The sequence below is a fragment of the Nycticebus coucang genome, chromosome 9 (assembly GCF_027406575.1).
Source record: "Nycticebus coucang isolate mNycCou1 chromosome 9, mNycCou1.pri, whole genome shotgun sequence".
In the NCBI taxonomy this organism is placed as follows: Eukaryota; Metazoa; Chordata; class Mammalia; order Primates; family Lorisidae; genus Nycticebus; species Nycticebus coucang.
In genome coordinates this window covers 112,556,557-112,584,086 of record NC_069788.1, presented here as the reverse complement: position 1 = coordinate 112,584,086, position 27,530 = coordinate 112,556,557, and the positions used below count along the sequence as shown (strand labels likewise).

At 43.5% G+C, this 27,530-nt stretch overlaps 1 protein-coding gene across 3 annotated transcripts in view; it reads right to left on the bottom strand.

The window, feature by feature from the left end:
• Positions 1–27,530, bottom strand: part of ZFYVE1 (zinc finger FYVE-type containing 1) — a 76,127-nt gene that overhangs the window by 31,901 nt on the left and 16,696 nt on the right. For all 3 annotated transcript variants that reach the window (XM_053601638.1, XM_053601639.1, XM_053601640.1), the window contains 2 exons: positions 8,177–8,681; positions 1,659–1,873 (listed from right to left, as the gene is read on the bottom strand). In XM_053601638.1, the coding sequence (XP_053457613.1) occupies positions 1,659–1,873; positions 8,177–8,681 (720 nt within the window). The remainder of the gene's footprint in view (positions 1–1,658; positions 1,874–8,176; positions 8,682–27,530) is intronic.

Here is a 27,530-nt window from a genome sequence, read left to right as displayed (position 1 = left end):
AAATTATCATATAAACTGACCATTGAACAATCTATCCATCACAGCTGTGATGACACATCAAATTTCACCGAGACTACCTAACCAATTCTAAAATGGCAATTTTCAATAACCAGCAATACCTCAAGTCAGTTTTAATCCTATTTTATTTCCCCCCATTGCCGCTGTTCGAGTGATTTTCTTGCCTGTTGATGGCTGGATGGTACAGCACAAGTACCATTGTGGGAGTGACATGATAATAACCAGTACAGTGATCTCCTACCCAGTAACTGGGAAGCCTAAGATGCTATTTCATGAAGCAGGGGCAACAGATTAATCCCACAGGGCCTCAACTGGTTTCTAGAACCTGTCATGGTTGAAGGGCTAGCAGCCCACCCAGACAGAAGGCTCTCTGCAACAAACAGGCCAGCACCATCTGGACGAGCTACAGGAGAAACAATCTGTGGAACAGCAAGGTGCTTTATAACAGGATTTTACTGTACTACCAAGATAATACATTGATACAGCAAAAGAAGAACAATTTACTGATTGTCAGATTTTAAGGGACAAAAGATATAACGCTTAGAAATGAGTTTGCCAAAAGGTGGGCTTCACATCACTGGTGTATATGATGGATTTGGGGTGAAATCAGGACATGAGTATATGGGATAACCTAAATAACACCAAATTCTACAGCAGAAATTCCAATTCATTTTCAAAATTTCATATTCTCTTAAGGAAAGTCTCACATAGGTAATAGTGTACCTTTAACAACTCCTTTTAAGTGAAGGAAAAACAGACCCCCATCTCAGAATCTTTTATGAGCAATAGCCTCTAACTAAGAAATAGTTGAGAGACAGGAAGCCTGCCTGGCTATGAGAAGGAGCTCTGGAGGATGGCCAGGGGTTGTGCCTGCTGTGACTTAGTCACTACATGTAACTAGTAACATCTCTGTGCCTCAACTTCCTTATCTGCAAAATGAAGATGATAATAGTACTTAATTCATGGAGTTGGTATTATAAGGATTAAATGAACTAATCCATATAAACTACTCTAAACTTTGGTTTATAATAAACAATAACTGCTATCATGTGTCAAATTTTGGTGTTTTGTCTTGGTAGTTTTCCACCTGTGATACTAGTTTTCCACTTACAGTGATAATAAAAAGTTTCCTTCTTGAATAAATAAGGAAAAAAGTGAGCTGGTTTACAGAAAAGCATAAAGGCTGGGCGGCGCCTATGGCTCAAGGAGTAGGGTGCCGGCCCCATATACCGAGGGTGGTGGTTTCAAACCCGGCCTCAGCCAAAAACTGCAAAAAAAGAAAAGCATAAAGGCTGTGCAGATTAAGTAAGCCTCAACATGACATCAACTCACTAGGGCTGGACAAAACCACCCATCGTGTTCTGTGCAAATTAATGCTTTTTCCTACTCCCCCAAAACCTAGTATTTCTCCAAGATGAGGATCTGTCACTTTTTTACTATCACTCATGACCTCTCCATTCATGCACTCTTAGCAAGATGAAGGCATTCAGTAAGTGCAATGCCCTCCATATGCTCCTGTTATTATTACCTCTCTTCCCAGCCCAGATTTCCCATCACCAGCACCAAAAAGCTGGAGAACTGCATGTTCTCAATGCCCACTGGTACCCAATGAGCAGCACTTGGGGCAGAAGCCAACTGACCTTCAGGGCTTTGAAGATGACCCCTGGGTGCCGGGGAGAACGGGTGGTGTTGTTTTCCAGCAGCTGCTCCAAAGCACGCCGCAGCCCAGAAAAGTCTGTGGGAGGGTTATAAGTCCTCGTTCCCTTGTAGTGAATGGAACTAAAGGCTTCAGGGAAGCGGCCCAGCTTCCGGAACCGGTCCTGGATGAGCTTCTCTGGCACCTCTGAGGGGTGATCTGTCCAGGCAGAAACACAGGCATGTGAGCAGTGAGTGACCTCTCCTTTAACAAAAAGTGACCTATGTTTCATTATAAAAGTAAGATAGTTGGCTCAGTGCCCGTCATCCAGTAGTTAGGGCGCTGGCCACATGCACTGGGGCTGGTGTGTTTAAACCCATCCCGGGCCTGCTAAACAAAAACAAAACAAAACAAAAAAATAGCCAGGCATTGTTGCAGGTGCCTGTAGTCCCAGCTACTTGGGAGGCTGAGAAAATAGAATTGCTTGAGCCCAAGAGTTTGCGGTTGCTGTGAGATATGACGCCACAGCACTCTATGGAGGGCAACAAAGTGAGACTCTCAGTCAAAAAAAAAGGTAAGATACTTCATGGTGTATGGCACATCTGCAATCAGTATAATCTAATTCTTTGTACCCTCAATGAATCCCAAACAATAAAAAAAAAAGTAAGATACTCGGAGACTCCACATACATGAAGTACATTAGCAGGCAGAACTAACAACGTATGTTGTTAGAATTCGGGTTCCCCTTGCCTGGAAAGGGGCATGAGGAGGAGGCTAGCATCCATGGTCTGGTACTGCCACATAGGTGCATTTGGGTTGTAAAACATCATCATGTTATAATACTTTTGATATGTGCATTTTTCTATGCGTACATTATACTTCAAGGGGGAAAGTCTTTTAAAAATAAGATTCCAAAAAAATTAAAATAAATAATATTCCATTCATTGTAAGAAAAATCTAGACATACCAAAGCATAAAAGGAAAGAAAAGTATGTCCTCTGCTCCCTCCTACTTCCCAAAAGTAACTATAGCTCAATGTTCATCCTTTCAGCCATTTTCTTTTTCAGACCCCACAAGCCCAGACACACTTTTTTTTTTTTTTTTTTCAAAATAATTCACTGAACTCTGTTACTTAAATATATGAGTGGGGACATTTTTTCATAAATTTTTTTTAAATGAACTATTCACCATAAGTGTGGTCCCATAGAAGTACTGAGTACATTGAATACTTTTCCCTCCATTCTTGAGATACTTTACTCAAGAGAATATGTTCCAGGTCCCTCGATGTAAACATAAAAGAGGTAAAGGCTCCATCTTTTTTAAGGCTGCATAGTATTCTATGGTATACATATTACCACAATTTATTAATCCATTCATGGGTTGATGGGCACTTGGGCTTCTTCCATGACTTGGCTATTACAAATTGAGCTGCAATGAATAATCTGGTGCAAGTATCTTTTGTTGCGAGACACACTTTTTATCTACACATTTACCAATACATATAAGTAACTTGCTTTTTATCACTTAATTATATATATATATTTTTTTTTTTTTGAGACAGAGCCTCAAGCTGTCACCCTGGGTACAGTGCCATGGCATCACAGCTCACAGCAACCTCCAACTCCTGGGCTCAAGTGATTCTCCTGCCTCCGCCTCCCAAGTAGCTGGGATTACAGGTGCCTGCCACAATGCCCAGCTTTTTTTTGGTTGCAGCCATCATTGTTTGGAGGGCCCAGGCTGGATTCGAATCCGCCAGCTCAGGTGTATGTGGCTGGAGCCTTAGCCGCTTGAGCCACAGGCGCTGAGCCTATCACTTAATAATATACTGTAAGTCTCTATCATGTCATGATACTGAGAAGTTCCTTATTTTTTTTAACAGCTATTTTTGTCTTCCAACCTACAGATGTATTTAACCAGTCAGCTACTAATGAACACTTAACATTCTGTACTTTGAAAATTCTGGTCTTATGTGATGAAGCGTGGGCAATCTACCAACATCTGAGGGTATTAGCTTGCCCACAGAAGTCCAGAATCTGGGCCATGGTAGTACAGACGGATTCAATAAATGTTTTAGAGGTAAAGGCAAGGGTCTCATTATGTTGCCCAGGTTAGATTTGAACTCCTGGGCTCAAGCTATCCTCCTGCCTTCTGCTGAGAAGCTGGGGCTACAGGCGTGGGCTTGCATGCCTCTATGCAAGGGTATCTAACCTTTTTTTTCTCTGCAGTACACTGGAAGAATGAGAGTTGTCTTGAGCCACAAAGTAAATACACAAACACTAACGAAATCTGATTGGCAAAAAGAAGTACATGCATCCTTTTCATGATATTCCATGCCACAAATAAGCAAAACATGTCCTCACAAAATTAGCATGCTGCCCCTGGGCCACAAGTTGGACACCCCTTTGACTATAGTCATCAAAGACAAGTAGCCATAATTCCGCAGTATTCCTTATTCTTATCTCCTCCTGAACTTTTCCCAGCAGATACTTTTTAAGGAAATAGAAGGCAGTGTCGTAGGGGTAAACTGATCAGCTATGGACTTTTCCCAAAGCTATCCAGAACCCCACCCTGGTTAACTTCACTTCTTCCCAACGTGACTTCCTCACATCACTTGCTAACTTATCCATGGATACATATATCACTATTCCCAAATCACTTGATCCTTCCCATTTAGAAACAGGAACAATTCATTTGCCTACTTAAACTCCTATGCAAGAATCCTCTATCTAGAAAAGGAGGAGGATCAAATAAAAAATTAGGAATTCTATGAAACAGAAAAATCTAATTATCAACTGGCCCACAATTCTGGCACCTCTTCTACCGTGCATAAAATCTGGCTGCCTTATTTCCATTTCAAGGTTTCAAGAGGCAGCCATGCTATTCCACAAGCAACTTTGGATTTAGGAGTTAGAAGACCTTGCTTCGAATTCCAATTTTGTTGCCTTTCTAGCTAACCTTCCTTGGTTACTACCATAACTGCTCTGAGTCCGTTTCTTTCTTTTTTTTTTTTTTTTGCAATTTTTGGCTGGGGCTGGTTTTGAACCCACCACTTCCAGTATATGGGGCTGGCCCCCTACTCCTTGAGCCATAGGCACCGCGCTGAGTCAGTTTCTTTACCTATAAGATGGGACTGCTATTGATTGGGCTGAATAATAAAGATAAAATAAGACAGCATTTATTTAAGAAACACCTAGCATAATGCATGGCACAGAGCAATAAATGCCTAGGCTGAGCATGGTGGCTCAAGGCTATGATCCAGGCACTCTGGGAGGTCCAAGGCAGGACAGTCCCTTTTCTACTAAACATAGAAAAATTTGGGCGGCGCCTGTGGCTCAGTGAGTAGGGCGCTGGCCCCATATACCAAGGATGGCAGGTTGGAACTCAGCCCCGGCCAAACTGCAATAAAAAAAAAAAAGTCGGGTGTTGTTGCGGGCACCTGTAGTCCCAGCTACTTGGGAGGCTGAGGCAAGAGCCTAAGCCCAAGAGCTGGAGGTTGCTGTGAGCTGTGACATCATGGCACTCTAGCAAGGGCAAAAAAGTGAGACTCTGCCTCTAAGAAAAAAAAAGTAAAAAAAAATAAATGTGAAAATAAACAGAAAATTAGTCGAGCATTGTGGCAGGCTCCCAAAGTGCTAGGATTACAGGTGTGAGCCACCATGCCCAGTCTATTCTGGAACATATAGATTTCTCATCTTCCTATAGGTCATGAGTAATTGGCACCACTAGAATCACCTGATCCCAGATTCTTCATATTCAATCTCCTTTATGGCCTAATCTGTCCACCTCCCTCGTACTGCCACTGTCTGGATTAAATTTCCTCCACTTCTCTCTCTCTTTCTTTTTTGAGATGAAGTCTTACTTTATCGCCCTTGGTAGAGTGCCACGATCCTCTTGCCTCAGCCTCCCAAGAAGCTGGGACTTACAGGTACCTGCCACAACACCTAGCTATTTTTAGAGACAGGGTCTCACTCTTGCTGAGGCTGGTCTCAAACGCCTGAGCTCAGGCAATCCACCCACCTCAGCCTCCCAGCCTCCACATACCTGCAACAGGCTGCCAGGGAATCTTTTGAAAATATAGATATAAGGGCGGTGCCTGTGGCTCAGTGAGTAGGGCACCGGCCCCATATGCGGAGGGTGGCGTATTCAAACCCAGCCCCGGCCAAACTGCAACAAAAAAATAGCCGGGCGTTGTGGCGGGCGCCTGTAGTCCCAGCTGCTCTGGAGGCTGAGGCAAGAGAATCACGTAAGCCCAAGAGTTAGAGGTTGCTGTGAGCCGTGTGACGCCACGGCACTCTACCCGAGGGCGGTACAGTGAGACTCTGTCTCTACAAAAAAAGAAAATATAGATATAAATCCAGAAGTGGATGTAATCCTAGCATTCTAGGAGGCTGAGGGGGTGGACTGCCTGAGCTCAGGAGTTCCAGACCAGCCTGTGCAAGAGTGAGACACCATCTCTAAAAATAGCCAGGCATTTTGGTGGGCGCCTATAGTCCCAGCTTATAGGGGAGGCTGAGACAAGAGGATCACTTAAGCCCAACAATTTGAAGCTGCTGTCAGCTATGATGCCATAGCACTCTACCAAGGGCAACAAAGTGAGACTGTGTCTCAAAAAAAAAAAAAAAAAGAAAGAAAATATATATAGTTATATAGTTGTATTTCATATAACTCTGTCCCTAAGAGCCTTCAGGGACTCCTTGTTATTCTTTCTTTTTAGAAACAGAATCTCACTTTGTCGCCCTCGGTAGAGTGCCTTGGCATCAGAGCTCACAGCAACCTCCAGCTCTTGGGCTTAGGTGATTCTCTTGCCTCAATCTCCCAAGTAGCTGGGACTACAGGTGCCCGCCACAATGCCTGGCTACTCCTTGTTATGCTTGAGACTGAATCAGGTTCTACACAAGCTATGCAAGGTTCAGTGGTTAGGGAGAGAATGAATGAAGGAGATAACTGAGAACCAGGTGAAAGACCTAGGCAGGAGTTAAGAGGCAGGAGGCCATATTTAGGAGTCTGGATTTTATTTTGACATAGTCAAAAGCCATTGACAGGTGTAAGCAGAATACCATGATCTAAAGTATAAATTAAGCTTTTGAAAAGATCACTCTGGACACTGTACAGAGACTGCACCAAAGGGAGCAGGAATGAAATTTTGGAATTACTGCAGAACTACCTGCAATTCTCTGAACACAACTTGCTCCTTGAAACCACTAGGGGTTTGCTCTTCCTAGAATATCTTCCTCCCCTCCACTAGCCAAGTCTCTCAGAGTTCAAATGTCACTGCCTCTTGCCTAGATCCCTTCAGGAGTAGAATCCCTCCTCCACATTCCCACAGCTCCAGTGCCTCCATCTACAGAAGAGAATGCTGTATGGTCTCCCAACTAGATTGTGAGCATTCAAGGGTAGGAATTGTTTTTTTTTTTTTTTTTTTTTTTTTTTCAGCATTTGCCTCAGTGCTCAGCACATGACAGGTGCACTCAATAAACTCTGATGGGTAAATGAACATGTCAATGGGTTGTTTTAGAGGCCAACACTACTACTCCCCTCCCCCCATCTAATGACTATTGTGTCCCTGGTGGTCTAGTGGTTTAAAATGAAAAACAAAACAAATTTAAACATAATTACTACTGGGGTACCTGCTCCCTCATTCTTCTGTTCAGGTGATGATCTTGCTTCTTATGTCTCTAAGAAAATGTAAACAATAAAGCAAGAACTTCCACACACACTACACCACCACCACAGCTACCTATTTACCCGCAACTGTGTCCATATACTCCACTTTCTCTCCTGTTGTTCTGAATGAACTGTCCATGGTCCTAAGGCCAACGCTTCTGCCAATGCATCACTCCAATCGTTCCTGCTCTTTCTTTGCATCTGTGTTGTTCCATCTCTAATGAATTATTCCCATGAGTACACAAATATGTGTAATATTTCACACCTTATACTTTAAACAGGGAAAAATCCCACATCAGCCTCCAGCTATGATTTCATTGTTCTGCTTCACTTTACAGAACTCTTTAAAGAAGTTGAATATACTCACTAATTAATTCTTCTCCTATTCTCTTTTATATTTACTTTCAAATTCCTTTTTTTTTTTTTTTTTTTTTATGGGATGGGATTTCACTATGTAGCCCGGGCTGGCCTTGAACTCCTGGGCTCAAGTGATCCTCCCACCTCAGCCTCTCAAGCAACTAGAATTATAAGCATGCCACTACTGCCAGCTTCCTATTTTCTCTTTATCCTACTCTGATTAAGCTTTCATGCCAACCACCTTACGGAAACAGCTTTTACCCAGATCACCAAGGAACTCTATATTGCTAAAACTAATTGGCAACTCTCAAACTCTCCTACTTGAACGATAAGCAGATTTTCACATGATTAATCATTTGGTCCTTCTTCAAACACATCCTATATCTTGCCTGGGTAGAAATTTTCTAGGCAATCTACCACCACCAAGTGGCTACTGCAGTACAGGGGCTGCCTCCTTGTATCCAGAAAGGTGATGTGTGATGCAGTAGCCCATTTACTCACCAGAGCCCAATAGTTGCGTGTGTACAGTCTCGTGGAAAATGATAACTGCAGGGCCCAGGGTGGATAAAGGGACATCCAAGCCACAGCGGGCAGTGGTAGCCTTGAGCTCCTTCGTGAAGTGCTTCAGATAAGCTTCCGAGGCGTCCCCAAGGAATTTGAAGAGGTCATTATGCAGCCGGTCTGCATGAGTTCGATAGATGACCAGGTCTGAGATGGCCAGGACCTTAAGTAGCAGACGTGTTCTCTGGCTTAGATTCACGGTAGCTCCCAAGAGCCCTTCCGTGTCTATCACTGCTACTTTGTGGACTGGGTCATAGGCTGCCCACACTCCCACAGTGCACGACTCCTGGGCAGGGGAGGTTTTAAAGACTTCACGACCATAAAAGAAAGTGTGGTTGAGAGTATGAGACTTCCCATCACCAGTATTTCCAAAAATGGAAACCACCTTCAGATGCTGATCAGGTTTGCAGTCCAATTTTCTAATAAAGTCCTCTTCATTCGTTACCTTTAAAAAAAAAAAAAGACAGTGAAATATACAAACTACAAAATAGCCAAAGCATCTACAAGAAGAACAAATGCTTCCCAGGCTCAAGGCCCTTGCTTGTCAAGGGAACAAGGAGAGAAAGTTCCAGGTTAAAAGCACCCCATCCCCCACCCTTAGCAAACAGCTCACACAAGCCTCTAAAGCCTCAGTCAGTGTAAGAACTATAACACTCTCAGAAGAAAAGAAGGAAGTTTAATCTTTGTAACCTTGGACTGGGCAACAGTTTCCTAGACATGACACCAAGAGCACAAGAAGCAAAAGGAAAAAAATAGATCTCGGCTCGGCGCCTGTAGCATAGTAGTTACAGCGCCAGCCGCAAACACCAAGAGTGCTGGGTTCGAACCCAACCTAGGCCAACTAAACAACTGCAACAAATGGCAGCGCCTGTGACTCAAAGAAGTAAGGCATCGGCCCCATATGCCAGAGGTGGCAGGTTCAAACCCAGCCACAGCCAAAAACTGCAAAAAAAAACAAAAAAACTGCAACATAAAAATAGCCAGGCATTGTGGCGGGTACCTGTAGTCCTAGCTACTTGGGAGGCTGAGGCAAAAGAATAGCTTAAGCCCAAGAGTTTGAGGTTGCTGTGAGCTGTGATGCCACAACACTCTACCGAGGGTAACATAATGATACTCTGTCTCAAAAAAAAAAAAAAAAGAAAAACAAAGAAAGAAAGAAAGAGAAAAAAATAGAAAAATGAAACTAGATAAAAAAAGAAAAAATAAAAAAAAACAGGTAAATGAAACTAGATCAAAATTAAAACTTTGTCCTGCAAAGAACACCATAAAGGCAATGAATAATCAACCCACAGGATAAAAGAAAATATTTCTAAATCAAATATCTAATAAGGTGTTCAGAATGTAAAGAAATGTTGTAACTCAACAATGAACTTAACTAAGCCAATTAAAAAATAAGCAAAGAGGGGCGGTGCCTCTGGCTCAGTGAGTAGGGCGCCAGTCCCATATGCTGAGGGTGGTGGGTTCAAACCCAGCCCCAGCCAAACTGCAACAAAAAAAAATAAATAGCCGGGTGTTGTGGCAGGCGCCTGTAGTCCCAGCTGCTCAGGAGGCTGAGGCAAGAGAATCGCGTAAGCCCAAGAGTTACAGGTTGCTGTGAGCCGTGTGAGGCCACGGCACTCTATCCAAGGGCGGTACAGTGAGACTCTGTCTCTACAAAAAAAAAAAAAAAAGCAAAGAATTCGAATAGACATTTCTCCAAAAGAAGATATGCAATCAATCAACTAATAAACACATGAAAAGATGCTAACATCATTAATCACTAAGAAAATGCAAATCACCTCACAATGGCTCCCTGAGGCCCACAGCCAAACACTATTAGCTCCGTCTGGCTCAGCAGCTCAGTCTGGGGCTCTAGACAATGTCCAAAGTTCTCCATACGCCTGCTCCAGCTCTCCCCAAGGCAGTTCAACTGAGTGCCAAGTCCAAAAACACCAAAACAGTCCACAAGGATTTACACCACACTGTCCTTGGGAATGAATGTTTGTCATCAGCAGAGGCCATTTCTGAGCAGTAGTGGCTTCAAGTACTACACTGACACTACACAACCAGTTCTAAAATCTTGCCATCAAATTCGATATTGCAGTTTCAAGTGATGAGTATAAAATCTTGAGATACCACCCAGACCTCGGTAAGAGCTGCCCTGCGACCCCCAACCCATGACTCACGCCCACCAGGCATCCGCACACCCTGACCAGGAACTGCAGGAGCCGCACAACCCCACGTTCTCCCTCCTATACCCTCCCTGCCCCCACACCGGCCTTCTCGTCTGGCCAGGGACTCTGGTAGCCGCGTACCTTCCGGACCCCTCCCTGCCTCTGCATGGAGCCCTTCTCCAGGCCAGAGACTGCTGGAGCCTTGGGCTCTCAGTGCCAAACTCACTGGGCACCAGGCACTCCCAGAACCATTCACACCATCTCCCACCCTGTTGCTGGATCCGGGTGTGTCACACTCTGGAGCTGCTTCCACAACCAGAACTCCCTGGCTGGAGCAGCCCCAGAGGAACTAAACAGGGTCACTCCCTACAACGACCCAGCAACAAAAGAGTGATCCCGCTGGGGTCTAATCTTGGAGAGACACCTCCCCAACTCTGAGGATGGCCAGACGCAATGGTGAAAAACAATCATGAGGTGAAATCAACAGAAAAACTCTGGCAATATGAATAATCAGAGTAGATCAACTCCCCCAAGGATCAATGGGGCAGACACAGCGCAATATCCCATGCACAAACAAATAGCTGAGATGTCAGAAATCGAATTCAGAATCTGGATAGCAAATAAGATTGAATTAGAATTCCAAGCAGTAACCCAAAAGATATCTCAAGAATTCAATGAATTCAAAGACCAAATGACCAAAGATTTTGACACAGTGAGATAAGAAGTTGCAGCCCTCAAAGATCTGAGAAACACAGTAGAATCCCTCAGTAACAGAATGGAGCAAGCAGAAGAAAGCATTTCTGACACTGAAGACAAAGCTTTCGAACACTCCCAACCTCTCAAAGAGGAAGAGAAATGGAGGGCAAAAACAGATCACTCTCTGGGATAATTTGAAGAAAACCAGTAATTGTCTTAATAGGGATTCCCAAAAGCAACCAAGTGGCTTCACAAGGCACAGACTCTCTTCTCCATGAGATTATGAAGGAGAACTTTCCAGACATGCCAAGAGATCCTGAAATTCAGATAGCAGTTTCAGAACTCCAGCACGACTCAACCTGAAGAAGACATCCCCCAGACACATCATAATCAATTTCACTAAAGTTAATATGAAGGAGAAAATTATGAAAGCAGCCAGACGAAAGAAAACCATCACCTACAAGGGCAAGAATATTAGAATAACTGTAGATCTCTCTGCTAAAACCTTTCAAGCTAGAAGAGGATGGTCATCGACTTTTAATCTCCTAAAACAAAATAACTTTCAACCCAGGATCCTGTACCCAGCTAAACTGAGTTTCATTTATGATGGAGAAATTAAATACTTCAATGATATTCACATGTTGAAGAAATTTGCCATAACTAAACCAGCTCTCCAGGATATTCTCAGACCTATCCTCCATAAAGACCAGCATAATCCTCCACCACAAAAGTAAACCCATCCAGAAAATTTTAATCAAATTCCAACTTCCACAGTCGTAAAAGGATTAAAAATGTCTACCAGACTCTCAAAAGGCTTATCAATATTCTCAATTAATGTGAATGGTTTAAATTTTCCTCTAAAGAGGCACAGGTTGGCTGACTGGATACAAAAACTCCAGCCAGATTATCTGCTGCATCCAAGAATCGCACCTTACGCTAAAAGACTCAAGGTGAAGGGATGGTCATCTATACACCAGGCAAATGGAAAGCAGAAAAAAAGCAGGCATTGCAATCCTATTCGCAGATGCAATAGGCTTTAAACCAACCAAAATAAGGAAGGATAAGGATGGACACTTCATATTTGTTAAAGGTAATACTCAATATGATGAGATCTCAATTATTAACATTTATGCACCCAACCAGAACGCACCTCAATTTATAAGAGAAACTCTAACAGACAAGAGCAACTTGATTTCCTCCAGTTCCATAGTAGTTGGAGATTTTAAAACCCCTTTAGCAGTGCTGGATAGATCCTCCAAAAAGAAGCTAAGCAAAGAAATTTGAGATTTAAACTCAACCATTCAACATCTAGACGTAACAGACATCTACAAAACATTTCATACCAACAAAACTGAATACACATTCTCATCAGCCCACAGAAGATACTCCAAAATCGAACACATCCTAGGCCACAAATCTAACCTCAGCAAATTTAAAAAAATAGAAATGATTCCTTGCATCTTCTCAGACCATCACGGAATAAAAGTTGAACTCAACAGGAACCTGCATACCCATATAAAAACATGGAAGCTAAACAACCTTATTCTGAAGGATAGATGGGTTATAGACAAGATTAAGAAGGAAATCACCAAATTTTTGGAACAAAACAACAATCAAGACACGAATTACCAGAATCTCTGGGATACCGCAAAGGCAGTCCTAAGAGGGAAATTTATAGCACTTCAAGCCTTCCTCAAGAAAACGGAAAGGGAGGAAGTTAATAACTTAATGGGACATCTCAAGCAACTGGAGAAGGAAGAACACTCCAACCCTAAACCCAGCAGAAGAAAAGAAATAACCAAAATCAGAGCAGAATTAAATGAAATTGAAAACAAAAGAATTATACAACAGTTGTAAAAGGATTAAAAATGTCTACCAGACTCTCAAAAGGCCTATCAATATTCTCAATTAATGTGAATGGTTTAAATTTTCCTCTAAAGAGGCACAGATTGGCTGACTGGATACAAAAACTCCAGCCAGATTATCTGCTGCATCCAAGAATCGCACCTTACGTTAAAAGACTCAAGGTGAAGGGATGGTCAACTATACTCCAGGCAAATGGAAAGCAGAAAAAAAGCAGGCAAAAACCATCCAAAAGTTGGTTTTTTGAAAAGATCAATAAAATAGATAAACCTTTGGCCAACCTAACCAGGAAAAAAGGAATAAAATCTCTAATTTCATCAATCAGAAATGGTAATGATGAAATAACAACAGACCCCTCAGAAATTCAAAAAATTCTCAACAAATACTACAAGAAACTCTACTCTCAGAAATATGAAAATCTGAAAGAAATCGACCAATACCAGAAAGTATGCCACCTACCAAGACTTAGCCAGAATGAAGTGGAAATGTTGAACAGGCCTATATCAAGTTCTGAAATAGCAACAACTACACAAAACCTTCCTAAAAAGAAAAGCCCAGGACCAGATGGCTTTACATCAGAATTCTACCAAACCTTTAAAGAAGAACTACTACCTATACTACTAAACCTCTTCTAAAATACAGAAAAAGAAGAAATATTACCCAACACACTCTACGAAGCAAACATCACCTTGATCCCCAAACCAGGGAAAGACCCAACAAGAAAAAAAAATTATAGACCAATATCACTAATGAATATTGATGCTAAAATACTCAATAAGATCCTAACAAACAGAATCCAACAACACATCAAAAAAATTATACACCACGACCAAGTGGGATTTATCCCAGGGTCTCAAGGCTGGTTCGATATACATAAATCTATAAATGTAATTCAACACATAAACAAACTAAAAAATAAGGACCATATGATTCTTTCAATTGATGCAAAAAAAGCTTTTGATAATATCCAGAATCCCTTCATGATCAGAACACTTAAGAAAATTGGTATAGAAGGGACATTTCCTAAACTAATAGAGGCCATCCACAGCAAACCCACAGCCAATATCATATTGGAGTTAAATTGAAATCATTTCCACTTAGATCAGGAACCAGGCAAGATTGCCCATTGTCTCCATTGCTCTTTAACATTGTAATGGAAGTTTTAGCCATTGCAATTAGGGAAGAAAAGGCGATCAAGGGTATCCACACAGGGTCAGAAGAGATCAAACTTTCACTCTTCCCAGACGATATGATCGTATATCTGGAAAACACTAGGGATTCTACTACAAAACTTTTAGAAGTGATCAAGGAATACAGCAATGTCTCAGGCTACAAAATCGACACCCATAAATCTGTAGCCTTTATATATACCAACAATAACCAAGCCGAAAAAACAGTCAAGGACTCTATTCCTTTCACAGTAGTGCCAAAGAAGATGAAATATTTGGGAGTATACCTAACAAAGGATGTGAAAGATCTCTACAAAGAGAACTATGAAACTTTAAGAAATAGCTGGGCGGCGCCTGTGGCTCAGTCGGTAAGGCGCCGGCCCCATATACCGAGGGTGGCAGGTTCAAACCCGGCCCCAGCTGAACTGCAACCAAAAAATAGCCAGGTGTTGTGGCGGGCGCCTGTAGTCCCAGCTACTTGGGAGGCTGAGGCAAGAGAATCGCTTAAGCCGGGGAGTTGGAGGTTGCTGTGAGCTGTGTGATGCCATGGCACTCTACCGAGGGCCATAAAGTGAGACTCTGTCTCTACAAAAAAAAAAAAAGAGGGCGGCGCCTGTGGCTCAAGGAGTAGGGCGCCAGTCCCATATGCCGGAGGTGGCAGGTTCAAACCCAGCCCCAGCCAAAAACCACAAAAAAAAAAAAAAAAAAAGAAAGAAAAGAAATAGCTGAAGATGTTAACAAATGGAAAAACATACCATGCTCATGGCTGAGAAGAATCAACATTATTAAAATGTCTATACTACCCAAAGCAATATATAATTTTAATGCAATCCCTATTAAAGCTCCATTGTCATATTTTAAAGATCTTGAAAAAATAATACTTCATTTTATATGGAATCAGAAAAAACCTCGAATAGCCAAAACATTACTCAACAATAAAAACAAAGCAGGAGGAATCACGCTACCAGACCTGAGACTGTACTATAAATCGATAGTGATCAAAACAGCATGGTACTGGCACAAAAACAGAGAAGTAGATGTCTGGAACAGAATAGAGAATCAAGAGATAAATCCAGCTACTTATCGTTATTTGATCTTTGACAAGCCAATTAAAAACATTCAGTGGAGAAAAGATTCCCTATTTAACAAATGGTGCTGGGTGGTTGGCAACCTGTAGAAGACTGAAACTGGATCCACACCTTTCACCATTAGCTAAGATAGACTCTCACTGGATAAAAGATTTAAACTTAAGACATGAAACTACAAAAATACTTGAAGAAAGTGCAGGGAAAACTCTTGAAGGAATCGGCCTAGGTGAATATTTTATGAGGAGAACTCCTCAGGCAATTGAAACAGTATCAAAAATACATTACTGGGACCTGATCAAACTAAAAAGCTTCTGCACAGCTAAGAACACAGTAAGTAAAGCAAGCAGACAGCCCTGAGAATGGGAGAAAATATTTGCAGGTTATACCTCCTATAAAGGTTTAATAACCAGAATCACAGAGAACTCAAACGTATTAGCAAGAAAAGAACAAGTGATCTCATCTCAGGGTGGGCAAGGGACCTGAAGAGAAACTTCTCTAAAGAAGACAGATGCACGATCTACAAACACATGAAAAAAAGCTCATCATCCTTAATCATCAGAGAAATGCAAATCAAAACTACTTTGAGATATCACCTAACCCCACTAAGAGTAGCCCACATAACAAAATCCCAAAACCAGAGATGTTGGCGTAGATGGGGAGGAAAGGGCACACTTCTACCCTGCTGGTGCGAATGCACGCTAATACGTTCCTTCTGGAAGGATATTCAGAGAATGCTTAGGGCCTAAAAACAGACCTGCATTCGATCCTATAATTCCTTTACTAGGTTTATACCCAGAAGACCAAAAATCACAATATAACAAAGACATCTGTATCAGAATGTTTATTGCAGCCCAATTCACAATTGCTAAGTCATGGAAGAAGCCCAAGTGCCCACTGACCCACGAATGGACTAGCAAATTGTGGTACGTGTATACCATGGAATGTTATGCAGCCTTAAAGAAAGAAAAGAAAGATGGAGACTTCACCTCTTTCATGTTTACATGGATGGAGCTGGAACATATTCTTCTTAGCAAAGTATCTCAGGAATGGAAGAAAAAGTATACAATGTACTCAGCCCTACTATGAAGCTAATTTATAGCTTTCACATGAAGGCTATAACCCAACCATAGCACAAGACTATGAGGAAAGGGCCAAGGAAGGGGAAGGGAGGGGAGAAGTTAGGGTGGAGGGAGGATAATGGGTGGGGCCTCACCTACGGTGCATCTTAGAATGGGTACAGGCCAAACCTACTAAATGCAGAATACAAATGTCTACATACAATAACTAAGAAAATGCCATGAAGGCTGTGTTGAACAGTTAGATGAGAATATTTCAGAATGTATATGAAACCAGCACATTGTACCCCTTGATTGCACTAATGTACACAGCTACGATTTAACAAAAAAATAAATAAATAAATAAATTTAAAAAAAAAAAAAGAAAATGCAAATCAAATCCAGAAGATTCCATTTCACATCCACTAGAATGGCTGTGCTCAAAAAGAGACAAATGATGGCAAGTATGTACAGAAATGGCAATGCTCACGATGCTGGTGGGAACAAAAATCACACAGCCTCTGGACAATAGCCTGACAAAAAAATAAATAAATAAATAAATTAAAAAAAAAAAAAAGAAAATGCAAATCAAATCCAGAAGATTCCATTTCACATCCACTAGAATGGCTGTGCTCAAAAAGAGACAAATGATGGCAAGTATGTACAGAAATGGCAATGCTCACGATGCTGGTGGGAACAAAAATCACACAGCCTCTGGACAATAGCCTGGCAGTCATACACGGAGTTGCTACATGACTCTAATTCTACTAAACACAGTCCATGTAAAACTGGCATGTACATGAATAGTCACAGGAGCATAATCTGTTGTAACAGTCAAATAGCTATCACCTGATGAACAGCTAAACAATATGCAGTAGGGTCAGATGCTGAAATATTAATACCATTCAGCTATAAAAAGCAATGAATCCGCTTCCACTCCTTACTTTGTTATGTGTTTATTTTTCTCACCTTTAGGATATTTCTTTTTTTTTTTTTTCTTTTTGTAGAGACAGAGTCTCACTTTATGGCCCTCAATAGAGTGCCATGGCATCACAGCTCACAGCAACCTCCAACTCTTGAGCTTAGGCGATTCTCTTGCCTCAGTCTCCTGAGTAGCTGCGACTACAGGCGCCCGCCACAACGCCCGGCTATTTTTTTGTTCCAGTTTGGCTGGGGCCGGGTTTGAACTTGCCACCCTCTATATATGGGGCCAGTGCCCTACCCACTAGACCACAGGTGCTGTACTAGGTTATTTCTTTCTTTCTTTTTATTTTTTTTTTTTTTGAGACAGAGCCTCAAGCTGTCGCCCTGGGTAGAGTGCCATGGCGTCACAGCTCACAGCAACCTCCAACTCCTGGGCTCAAGCGATTCTCCTGCCTCCGCCTCCCAAGTAGCTGGGACTACAGGCGCCCACCACAACACTGGCTATTTTTTGGTTGCAGCCATCATTGTTGTTTGGTGGGCCCAGGCTGGATTTGAACCCGCCAGCTCAGGTGTATGTGGCTGGCACCTTATCAGCTTAAGCCACAGGCACGGAACCAGGATATTTCTTAAATCTGCCCTTACTTTGACCTGACTGAATAGAATTTTTTTTTTTTTTTTTTGAGACAGTCTCGCTGTGTCACCCTGGGTAGAGTGCTGTGGTGTCACAGGTGGCTCACAGCAACCTCAGATTCTTAGGCTTAAGCGATTCTTTTGCCTCAGCCTTCCGAGTAGCTGGGATTACAGGTGCCCACCATAACGCTCAGCTATTTTTTTGTTGTAGTTGTCACTGTTGTTTGGCAGACCCAGGCCAGGTTCGAACTCGACAACCCCGTTCAGGGTATGTGGTTGGCACCCTAGCTGCTGAGCTATAGGCGCTGAGCCAGTAGAAATTCTTAATTACCTCTTATGTTTCATGTCATGATGGCATCAGTTCCTCCCTTACAGTCTTCCTAATTGCTTGCTGACTAAACTTCAGAAGGGGCATGGAATGCTCAGCAAGACTTGGCAAATACTGGGTCTTGGTTTGAATTAATATCTACTGACCCAGAACGGTTATTTTTTAAACTATACTAATTATCATAATATTTTCCTATACTTGTTATAATTGGTTAGAAATGGATGAACTAGTATTTGGAAGGAATTATACATCTCAATATACATCTGAAAGAATTCTGTTGGAAAATATATTCTGTATCATTTCAGTTAATCTTTCAGTGGGGAACAATTACTATGATGGCAGATTTTCCTTAAACTCATGGTAGTCAGGTGGTTTCACTTACCTAATCTTAGACTGGGAAAATGAGAAAAGTCTATGAAATACCATATTTCTATTATTCTAAAGATATTAAAAATGCTTTTCAGTTATAATTACAGAATTTATAATAGTTGTATTGTATTTCCAAACTATTTTTTATTAGTAATCCAACCTGCCAAATATGTTTCTGAAGTAGACAAGCGACAGTTTGCACCCTCCAACCCACCCCACCCTCAATTATCAAGTGGAGAGGCTAAAGTACATTTTTCCTCTAGAAATAATAATAGGTAGAATTGTCAAAAAATAAATTTTTTGTGTGAAATTAAAGAGTTAACTGGATCTCAACTGATAATTGCATGACAATTCTGGGGGAAGGAGGGGGGGAAAGAATGAAGTACTGATACGTGCTAGAACTTGGATGAATCTTTTTTTTTTTTTTGTAGAGACAGTGTCTCACTGTACCACCCTCCGGTAGAGTACCGTGGCGTCACACAGCTCACAGCAACCTCTAACTCTTGGGCTTACACGATTCTCTTGCCTCAGCCTCCCGAGCAGCTGGGACTACAGGCGCCTGCCAAAACGCCCGGCTATTTTTTTGTTGCAGTTTGGCCGGGGCTGGGTTCAAACCCACCACCCTCGGCATATGGGGCCGGCGCCCTATTCACTGAGCCACAGGCGCCGCCTTAAAAACATGGTAAGTGAAAGTAGCTACATAAGGCTACATGTTGTATGTTTTCATTTATATTATTTTTTTGTTGTTGTTTTGTAGAGACAGAGTCTCACCTTATGGCCCTCGGTAGAGTGCCATGGCCTCACACAGCTCACAGCAACCTCCAACTCCCGGGCTTAAGCGATTCTCTTGCCTCAGCCTCCCAAGTAGCTGGGACTACAGGCGCCCGCCACAATGCCCGGCTATTTTTTGGTTGCAGTTTGGCCAGGGCCGGGCTTGAACCCGTCACCCTCGGTATATGGGGCCGGCGCCCTACCAACTGAGCCACAGGCGCCGCCCTTCATTTATATTATTAATAAATGTCCAGAACAGGCTCAGCACCCATAGCTCAGTGGTTAGGACGCCGGCCACATGCACTAAGGCTGCTGGGCTCGAACCCAGCCCCGCCCTGCTAAACAACAATGACAAAAAACAACAACAAAATAACCTGGCATTGTGGCGAGCACCTGTAAACTGTCACTTGTCTACTTCAGATACTTGGGAGGCTGAGGCAAGAGAATCACTTAAGTCCAAGAGTTTGAAGTTGCTGTGAGCTGTGATATCACAGCACTCTACTGAAGGTGACATAGTGAGACTCTGTCTCAAAATAAATAAATAAGTAAATTCACAAAGACAGAAAACAGATTAGTGGTTGCCAGAGGCTAAGAAGAACAGGGAACAGGGAGAGGCTATTAATGGTTATAGGGTATCTATGTGGGGGGGATAAAAATTCTAGAATTAGATAATGTAAGGGTTATACACATATAAATTTATAAATTACTAAAAACATTAAATTACATAATTTTAAAAGGTTATTTTGGCAGCTCCTGTGGCTCAGTGAATAGGGTGCTGGCCCCATATACCGAGGGTGGCAGGTTCAAACCCGGCCCCGGCCAAGTTGCAGCAAAAAAATAGGCACCTGCAGTCCCAGCTACTCAGGAGGCTGAGGCAAGAGACTCACCTAAGCCCAAGAGCTGGAGGTTGCTGTGAGCTGTGACGCCACAGCACTCTACCGAAAGCGACAAGGTGAGACTCTGTCTCTAAAAAAAAAGGTGATTTTTTTTTTGTTATGTGAATTGCATCCCAATAAAGTTATTACTTAAAAAAACAATTTATTAAGCAAAAGCAAGATTCTGTCTCTACAAAAAATACAAAAATTGGCCGGCTACGGTGGTGGGTGCCTGTTGTTCCAGCTACTGAGGAGAGTAAGGCAGGAAGACTGCTTGAGGCCAGGAGTTAGAGATTGCTATGAGCTATGATGATGCCATTATACTCTACCTGGGATGACAGAGCAAGACTCTGTCTCAAAAAAAAAAAAAAATATATATATATATATATATATTAGTTAAACTTCATCCAACCATAATTTTTCTGCTAACAGTTTAAAGAACTTATAAAAAGTCCTTTTAAAAAGCCAGACCAGGAAAGAAGAGACATGGGGCCACTGAAATCCCAGACTGGAGCTCAAGAAAGATGCTCAGAGCTCCTACTCTCAGAATACAGAACCCCAGGGTCAAAGCTCCTGATCCAAATAGGTTATGTTTACTTCCGCTAAAAGAGTATTAAACCTTCACACCAAGTGTCCTCCTACCACCAGAGGAAAAAAACACCTTTCTGATTAAACCAAGAGTCTGTTGGTTTAATAAAAAGCAATTAGAGGGCGGCGCCTGTGGCTCAGTCAGTAAGGCGCCAGCCCCATATGCCGAGGGTGGCAGGTTCAAACCTGGCCCCGGCCAAACTGCAACCAAAAAATAGCCGGGCATTGTGGCGGGCGCCTGTAGTCCCAGCTACTCGGGAGGCTGAGGCAAGAGAATCGCTTAAGCCCAGGAATTGGAGGTTGCTGTGAGCTGTGTGAGGCCACGGCACTCTACCAAGGGCCATAAAGTGAGACTCTGTCTCTACAAAAAAATAAAAATAAAAAAAAAAATAAATAAAAAGCAATTAGAGAGGCTCGGTGCCTGTAGCTCAGCGGCTAGGGTGCCAGTCACATACACGGGAGCTGTATGGGTGGGTTCGAATCCAGCCCGGGCCTGCCAAACAACAATAACAACTACAACAACAACAACAAAAAAGGCAATTGCGGAAAGACGACCAGGTGGCTCATTATAGGAAGGCCTGGTTCCAAGCCTGTAATTCCACTTCTTTGGCCAAGGTGAGAAGATCCCTGAAACCAGGAGTTCAAGACCAGCATGGGCAACAGAGTGAGACCCTGACTCTGCAAAAAATTTAAACATTATCCAGGCATGGTGGCATGCACCTATAGTCCCAACTACTCAGAAAGCTGAGATGGGATGACCGCTTGAGGGCAGGAGGACAATGCTGCAGTGAATTACGATCACACCACCTCACTGCAGCCTGGACGACAGATCGAAGACAATGCCTCCTAAAAAAAAGTTAAAATTGGCTGGGTGCCCACAGCACAGTGGTTACGGCGTCAGCCCCATGCACTGAGGCTGGCAGGTTCAAGCCTGGCCCAGGCCAGCTAAACAATGACAACTGCAACAAATAATAGCTGAGCGTTGTGGCAGGCGCCTAAAGTCCTAGCTACTTGGGGAGAATGAGGCAATAGAATCACTTAAGCCCAAGAGTTTGAGGTTGCTGTGAGCTGTAACACTGGGGCATTCTACCAAGGGCAACATAGTGAGACTCTGTCTAAAAAAAAAAATTAAAATTAAAGCCAGGCACAGGCTCAGTGGCTGTAGCTCAGTGGGGCGCCAGCCACATATATCAGAGCTGGCGGGTTCAAATCCAGCCCAGGCCTGCCAAACAACAATGACAACTAAGGCCGGGCACAGTGGCTCATGCCTGCAATCCTAGCTCTCTGGTAGGGTGAGGCAAGTGGATCACTTGAGCTCAGGAGTTCAAGATAAGCCTGAGCAAGAGCAAGACTCTGTCTCTATCTATTAAAAATAGAAAAACTAGCCAGGCTTTGTGGTGGGTACCTGTAGTCCCAGCTACATGGGAGGCTGAGACAAGAGGATCACTTGACCCTAAGAGTTTGATGTTGCTGTGAACTATGATGATGCCCTGGCACTCTACACAGGAGATAAAGTTAGTCTGTGTCTCAAAAAATATATATATTAAAATTTTAAAGAGAGAAATATAGGAAATAGCCAGGCGTTGTGGCGGGCGCCTGTAGTCCCAGCTACTCGGGAGGCTGAGGCAAGAGAATCACTTAAGCCCAGGAGTTGGAGGTTGCTGTGAGCTGTGTGAGGCCACGGCACTCTACCAAGGGCCATAAAGTGAGACTCTGTCTCTACAAAAAAAAAAAAAAAAGAGAGAGAAATATAGGCCTGGTTTCCTAAAGCCTTATCAAGATGGTAAGCTATTCATGATTCTATTAACAACATCACAACATAAAAAGCCTGAATGTTAATGATAATACTAACATTTGGGCGGCAACTGGGGCTCAGTGGGAGGGTGCCAGCCCCATATACCGAGGGTAATGGGTTCAAACCCAGTCCCGGCCAAACAGCAACAAAAAAAATAGACGGGCATTGTGATGGGTGCCTGTAATCCCAGCTACCTGGGAGACTGAGGCAAGAGAATTTGCCTAAACCCAGGAATTGGAGATCGCTGTGAGCTGTGTGACACCACAGCACTCTACTGGGGGCAATAAAGTGAGACTCTGTCTCTATTAAATAAAAAAAAAAAAAAAGGTGGGTGGCGCCTGTGGCTCAGTTAGTAAGGCGCCGGCCCCATATACCGAGGGTGGTGGGTTCAAACCCGGCCCCGGCTGAACTGCAACCCAAAAATAGCTGGGCGTTGTGGCAGGCGCCTGTAGTCCCAGCTACTTGGGAGGCTGAGGCAAGAGAATCGCTTAAGCCCGGGAGTTGGAGGTTGCTGTGAGCTGTGTGATGCCACGGCACTCTACCGAGGGCCATAAAGTGAGACTCTGCCTCCACAAAAAAAAAAAAAAAAGGTAATACTAACAATTCACTGAATGTCCACTCCAGTGACAGTGTCTTTCACTAAATCCCTGAGGGCAAGACCAGGTCTATCATCTTTACATGCACAACACTTAGGACACAGCCTGGCACATGGGAGCTCAGTGTCTAGTTAATGAATGAATAGTGAACGAATGCTAGGCATCCTGCTCGGTCGTTTAATCACTTTTCTTCACTATGCATCTTCCACAGGGCTAAAGACACAGCAGCATCCCATAAACTTGGTGAGAAGCTAACAGATCAAGCAGACAACTGAGGCAAAGAAGTTACACAGAACAGCTCATTTGGGCCGAGTGTCACCTAGCCAGCCTGGTTCCAAGCCACTAAGTTGGCCAGCAAGAGGAACAAAACAAAAGCTCCATAAACCTCTACCAGCAAGGAGTCAGAAGTAATATAAGGTCAGGGAAGCCCTTTGGAAGAGCCACAGACCTCAAACAGGCCTGGCGGGAAAGACCAGACCTAGGGATTTTCTCCCTGTGGAAATCTACTCTGTCAGGGATCTATTAAGCGAAATAGCAACCATTATCCAGAATACCTAAGAGCAGGCACCTGCAAAGTGACATGTGAGAGCTGGTCTCGACCCCACTCTGCTCCATGCCCAGAGTGAATAAGCTACCTGACGGTGAGCTGTGCAAACCGGCCACCCCAGCCAACTCTGCAACATCTTTGGAATGGTCTTTGGTCTTTACACAACAGCAAAAGCAGGAGCAACACCAAAGCTATCTCTCCCTAAGACCTAAAGTTACAGAATTAAACGCCTCAGATTCATGTCAAATGCCTACCAAATGATACATGTAATACATATAAATAAGTAACGCATTTGAGATGGAAATAAAACACTCCATGTCAGCATTTGGAGATACTGGCTTGGCATTCAGCATCCTAGGATACACTACACACACGTTCGTGTGTTGGGCATGTGCATCTGAGTCCACTGAGAAGATCTCTGGGATGAGGAGCTCAAAACCCCAGGCTGGTGTTTCTACGATGAGCAGTGGACAATCACTTAACATGCGCTGGTTGCACTTTCTTCTCATGTGAAATGAGGATAATCATCTTTGCCTCTCCTGAGTGGTAGTTGTAATCAAATAAATAAGATAAGGGAGAAAATGCCTGGCCATCTGAGATCATTTTCCTTTTTCTGTCTTTCGTGTTATTTTGTTCCCTGTTACACGACTAAATTCATCCTTAAAATACAAGTATTTTCTTACGAGCCAGAATGGAGAAAACAGCCTAGGCCTAGGCAGTCGCAAGACTGGTTTTCAGTTAGCCACTCAAAGGTAAAGAAAAGATAAGAATCCCTTTGATGAGGGAAAGAAGGACCAGAAGAGAAGAAGACTCCTGTTCTACTCTACCTGTTCTGCCTGTCCATACTGACCCCACTCTGCTCCATTCCCAGAGTGAATAAGATACCTGACGGTGAGCTGTGCAAACCGGCCACCCCAGCCAACTCTACAACATCTTTGAAATGGTCTTTGGTCTTTACACAACAGCAAAAGCAGGAACAACACCAAAGCTACCTCTCCCCAACTTCTACCTTCTATCCTCCCTGAATTTGCGAGACTCAGGCCTCAGGCAAGACAGAAACACACAAATTCCACTCCTGGCTTTGCCACTGTGGCCCTAGAAGAGTTACTTAACCACTGGAGCCTCAGGGAGACCAGGTAACTGCACAATTCCTAGGGTCACTGAGAGGACTCAATGAGATAAATACTAGAAACAGCATAATACAGTGCTTGGCACACAGTAAACACTCAGTAAATGGGAGCCATTATTTGCCAAGGAACAGCCCATTTAAAGACCAGCCAACTGGGAAAACCCCCAGGTGCATGGCAGTAGCAGCTGGGTGTGCACTGATTATTGCTCATTCAAGGACTAATTCAGCAACATGGTAAGTTCAAAACTGATTCTACCTAAAAATGAAAGATCTCACTGCTTGCTTCCTTTCTTCTCCCCCTAATCAAAATATCATACCATTATTAATGCTGGTTTATAACTCTATTATAAAGTAACCATATAATACAATATTAATCTTTAAGAAATGCAGCAGCCTCTATGTTCGCTTTTCCTCCCTGTCACCCACAAAAAAGATAGTTGTTTTTTTTTTTAGAGACAGTCTCACTTTGTTGCCCTGGGTAGAGAGCCGTAGCGTCACAGCTCACAGCAACCTCCCGCTCTTGGGCTTAGGCGATTCTCTTGCCTCAATCTCCCAAGTAGCTGGGACTACAGGCACCCGCCCAGAACACCAGCTATTTTTTTGTTGCAGTTTGGCCAGGGCGAGGTTCAAACCCGCCGCCTTCTGTATATGGAGCTGGCACCCTACTCACTGAACCACAGGCGCAGCCCACAAAGATTATTATGTATAGAGCTCCAAGAAGAGTTTGTAAAAGGAGGGCAGTGCCTGTGGCTCAGGGAGTAGGGTGCGGGCCCCATATATCAAGGGTGGCGGGTTTAAACCCGGCCCCACGTTGTGCTGGGTGCCTATAGTCCTAGCTACTTGGGAGGCTGAGGCATGAGAATCTCCTAAGCCCAAGAGCTAGAGGTTGCTGTGAGCTGTGACACTACAACACTCTACCAAGGGCAACAAAATGAGACTCTGTCTCTTAAAGAAAAAAAAAAAGTTTGTAAAAGGAAATATAATAGTATCCACTGGACACAGTGGTTTGTGCCTATAATCCTAGCCCTCTGGGAGACTCAGGTAGGACTGCTTAAGCTCAGGAGTTCCAGACCTGCTTGAGCAACAGGGAAAGCCCACCTCCATAAAAAATTCAAAAATTAGCCGGGTATTGTGGCACCTGTAATCCCAGCTACTTAGGTGAATGAGGCTGAGGCAAAAGAATCACTCGAGGCCAGGAGTTAGAGGTTGCTGTGAGCTACAATGACACCACAGTATTTTACCCACGGCCACAGAGTGAATGAGACTTTCTCTCAAAAACAAAAAGAAGGCCGGGAGCTGCGGCACACACCTATAATCCTAGCACTCAGGGAAGCTGAGGCGGGTGGACTGCCTGAGCTCACAAGTTCCTCACTAGCTTGAGCCAGGGTGAGACCTTGTCACTAAAAAATAGCTGGGCATTGTGGTGGGTGCCTATAGTCCCAGCTACTTGGGAGGCAGAGGCTGAGGCAAGAGAATCACTTTAGCCCAAGAGTTTGAGGTTGCTGAGCTGTGAGGCCATGGCACTCTACCAGGGGTGATAAAGTGAGAATGTGTCTCAAAAAAGAAAGGGAGGGAAGGAGAGATGAATATTAACAGTATTCAATGATCCCCATCATTCTAGTTTAGAATTCAGAGTAGTTTCTGGTTGTGAAAAGTATCTAGCAGTCTGACCCCAGCAGGCAAAGGGAAGGATGACAGTCTCCCTCAAGACATTCCTTCTTAGCTCTCAGAGAATTAGTCCAGAATGAAAGACCAAACCCAGGGTTTGTTCTGAGAAGGTGTACAAAGAGAAAAGCAAGAGATGCAGAGGACCTAATGAACCTTGTAACGGACAAGTTCAACACCAACAGAGCGCAGAGACTCTAGAAGGTAAACCCCAAAGAAACCAGAAAACAGGCTCAGGGCCAGTGGCTCAAGCAGCTAAGGCGCCAGCCACATACACCTGAGCTGTCGGGTTCAATTCCTTCCCGAGCCCGCCAAAAAACAATGACGGCTGCAACCAAAAAATAGCTGGGTGTTGTGGCAGGTGCCTGTAGTCCCAGCAGAGGGGGACTTGGGAGGCAGAGGCAGGAGAATCGCTTGAGCCCAGGAGTTAGAGGTTGCTGTGAGCTGTGATGTCACAGTACTCTACCCAGGGCAACAGCTTGAGGCTCTGTGTCAAAAATAAAAAAAAAGAGAGAGAGAGAGAGAGAAAAGAAATCAGAAAACATTCTGAAAGAATGTAGCTCAGGGCTGGGTATGGTGGCTCACCCCTATAATCCTAGCACTCAGGGAGGCCAAGGCAGAAGGATCCCTTGAGCTCAGGAGTTCAAGACCAGCCTGAGCAAGAGCAAGACACTGTCTCTATTAAAAATAGAGAAACTGGAGGGACTTTACCTAACAAATGCAATCAGTGTAACCTGATTGATTGTACCCTCAATGAATCCCCAACAATAAAAAATAAATAAATAAATAAAAATAGAAAAATTGGCTTGGCGCCTGTGGCTCAAGCAGCTAAGGCACCAGCCACATACACCTGAGCTGGCAGGTTCAAATCCAGCCCGGCCCGCCAAACAACGACAGCTGCAACCAAAAGATGGCTGGGCGATGTGGCAGGTGCCTATAGTCCCAGCTACTTGGGAGGCGGAAGCAGGAAAATTGCTTGAGCCCAGGAGTTGGAGCTTGCTGTGAGTATAATCTGTAATGCCAGGGCACTCTACCCAGGGCGATAGCTTGAGG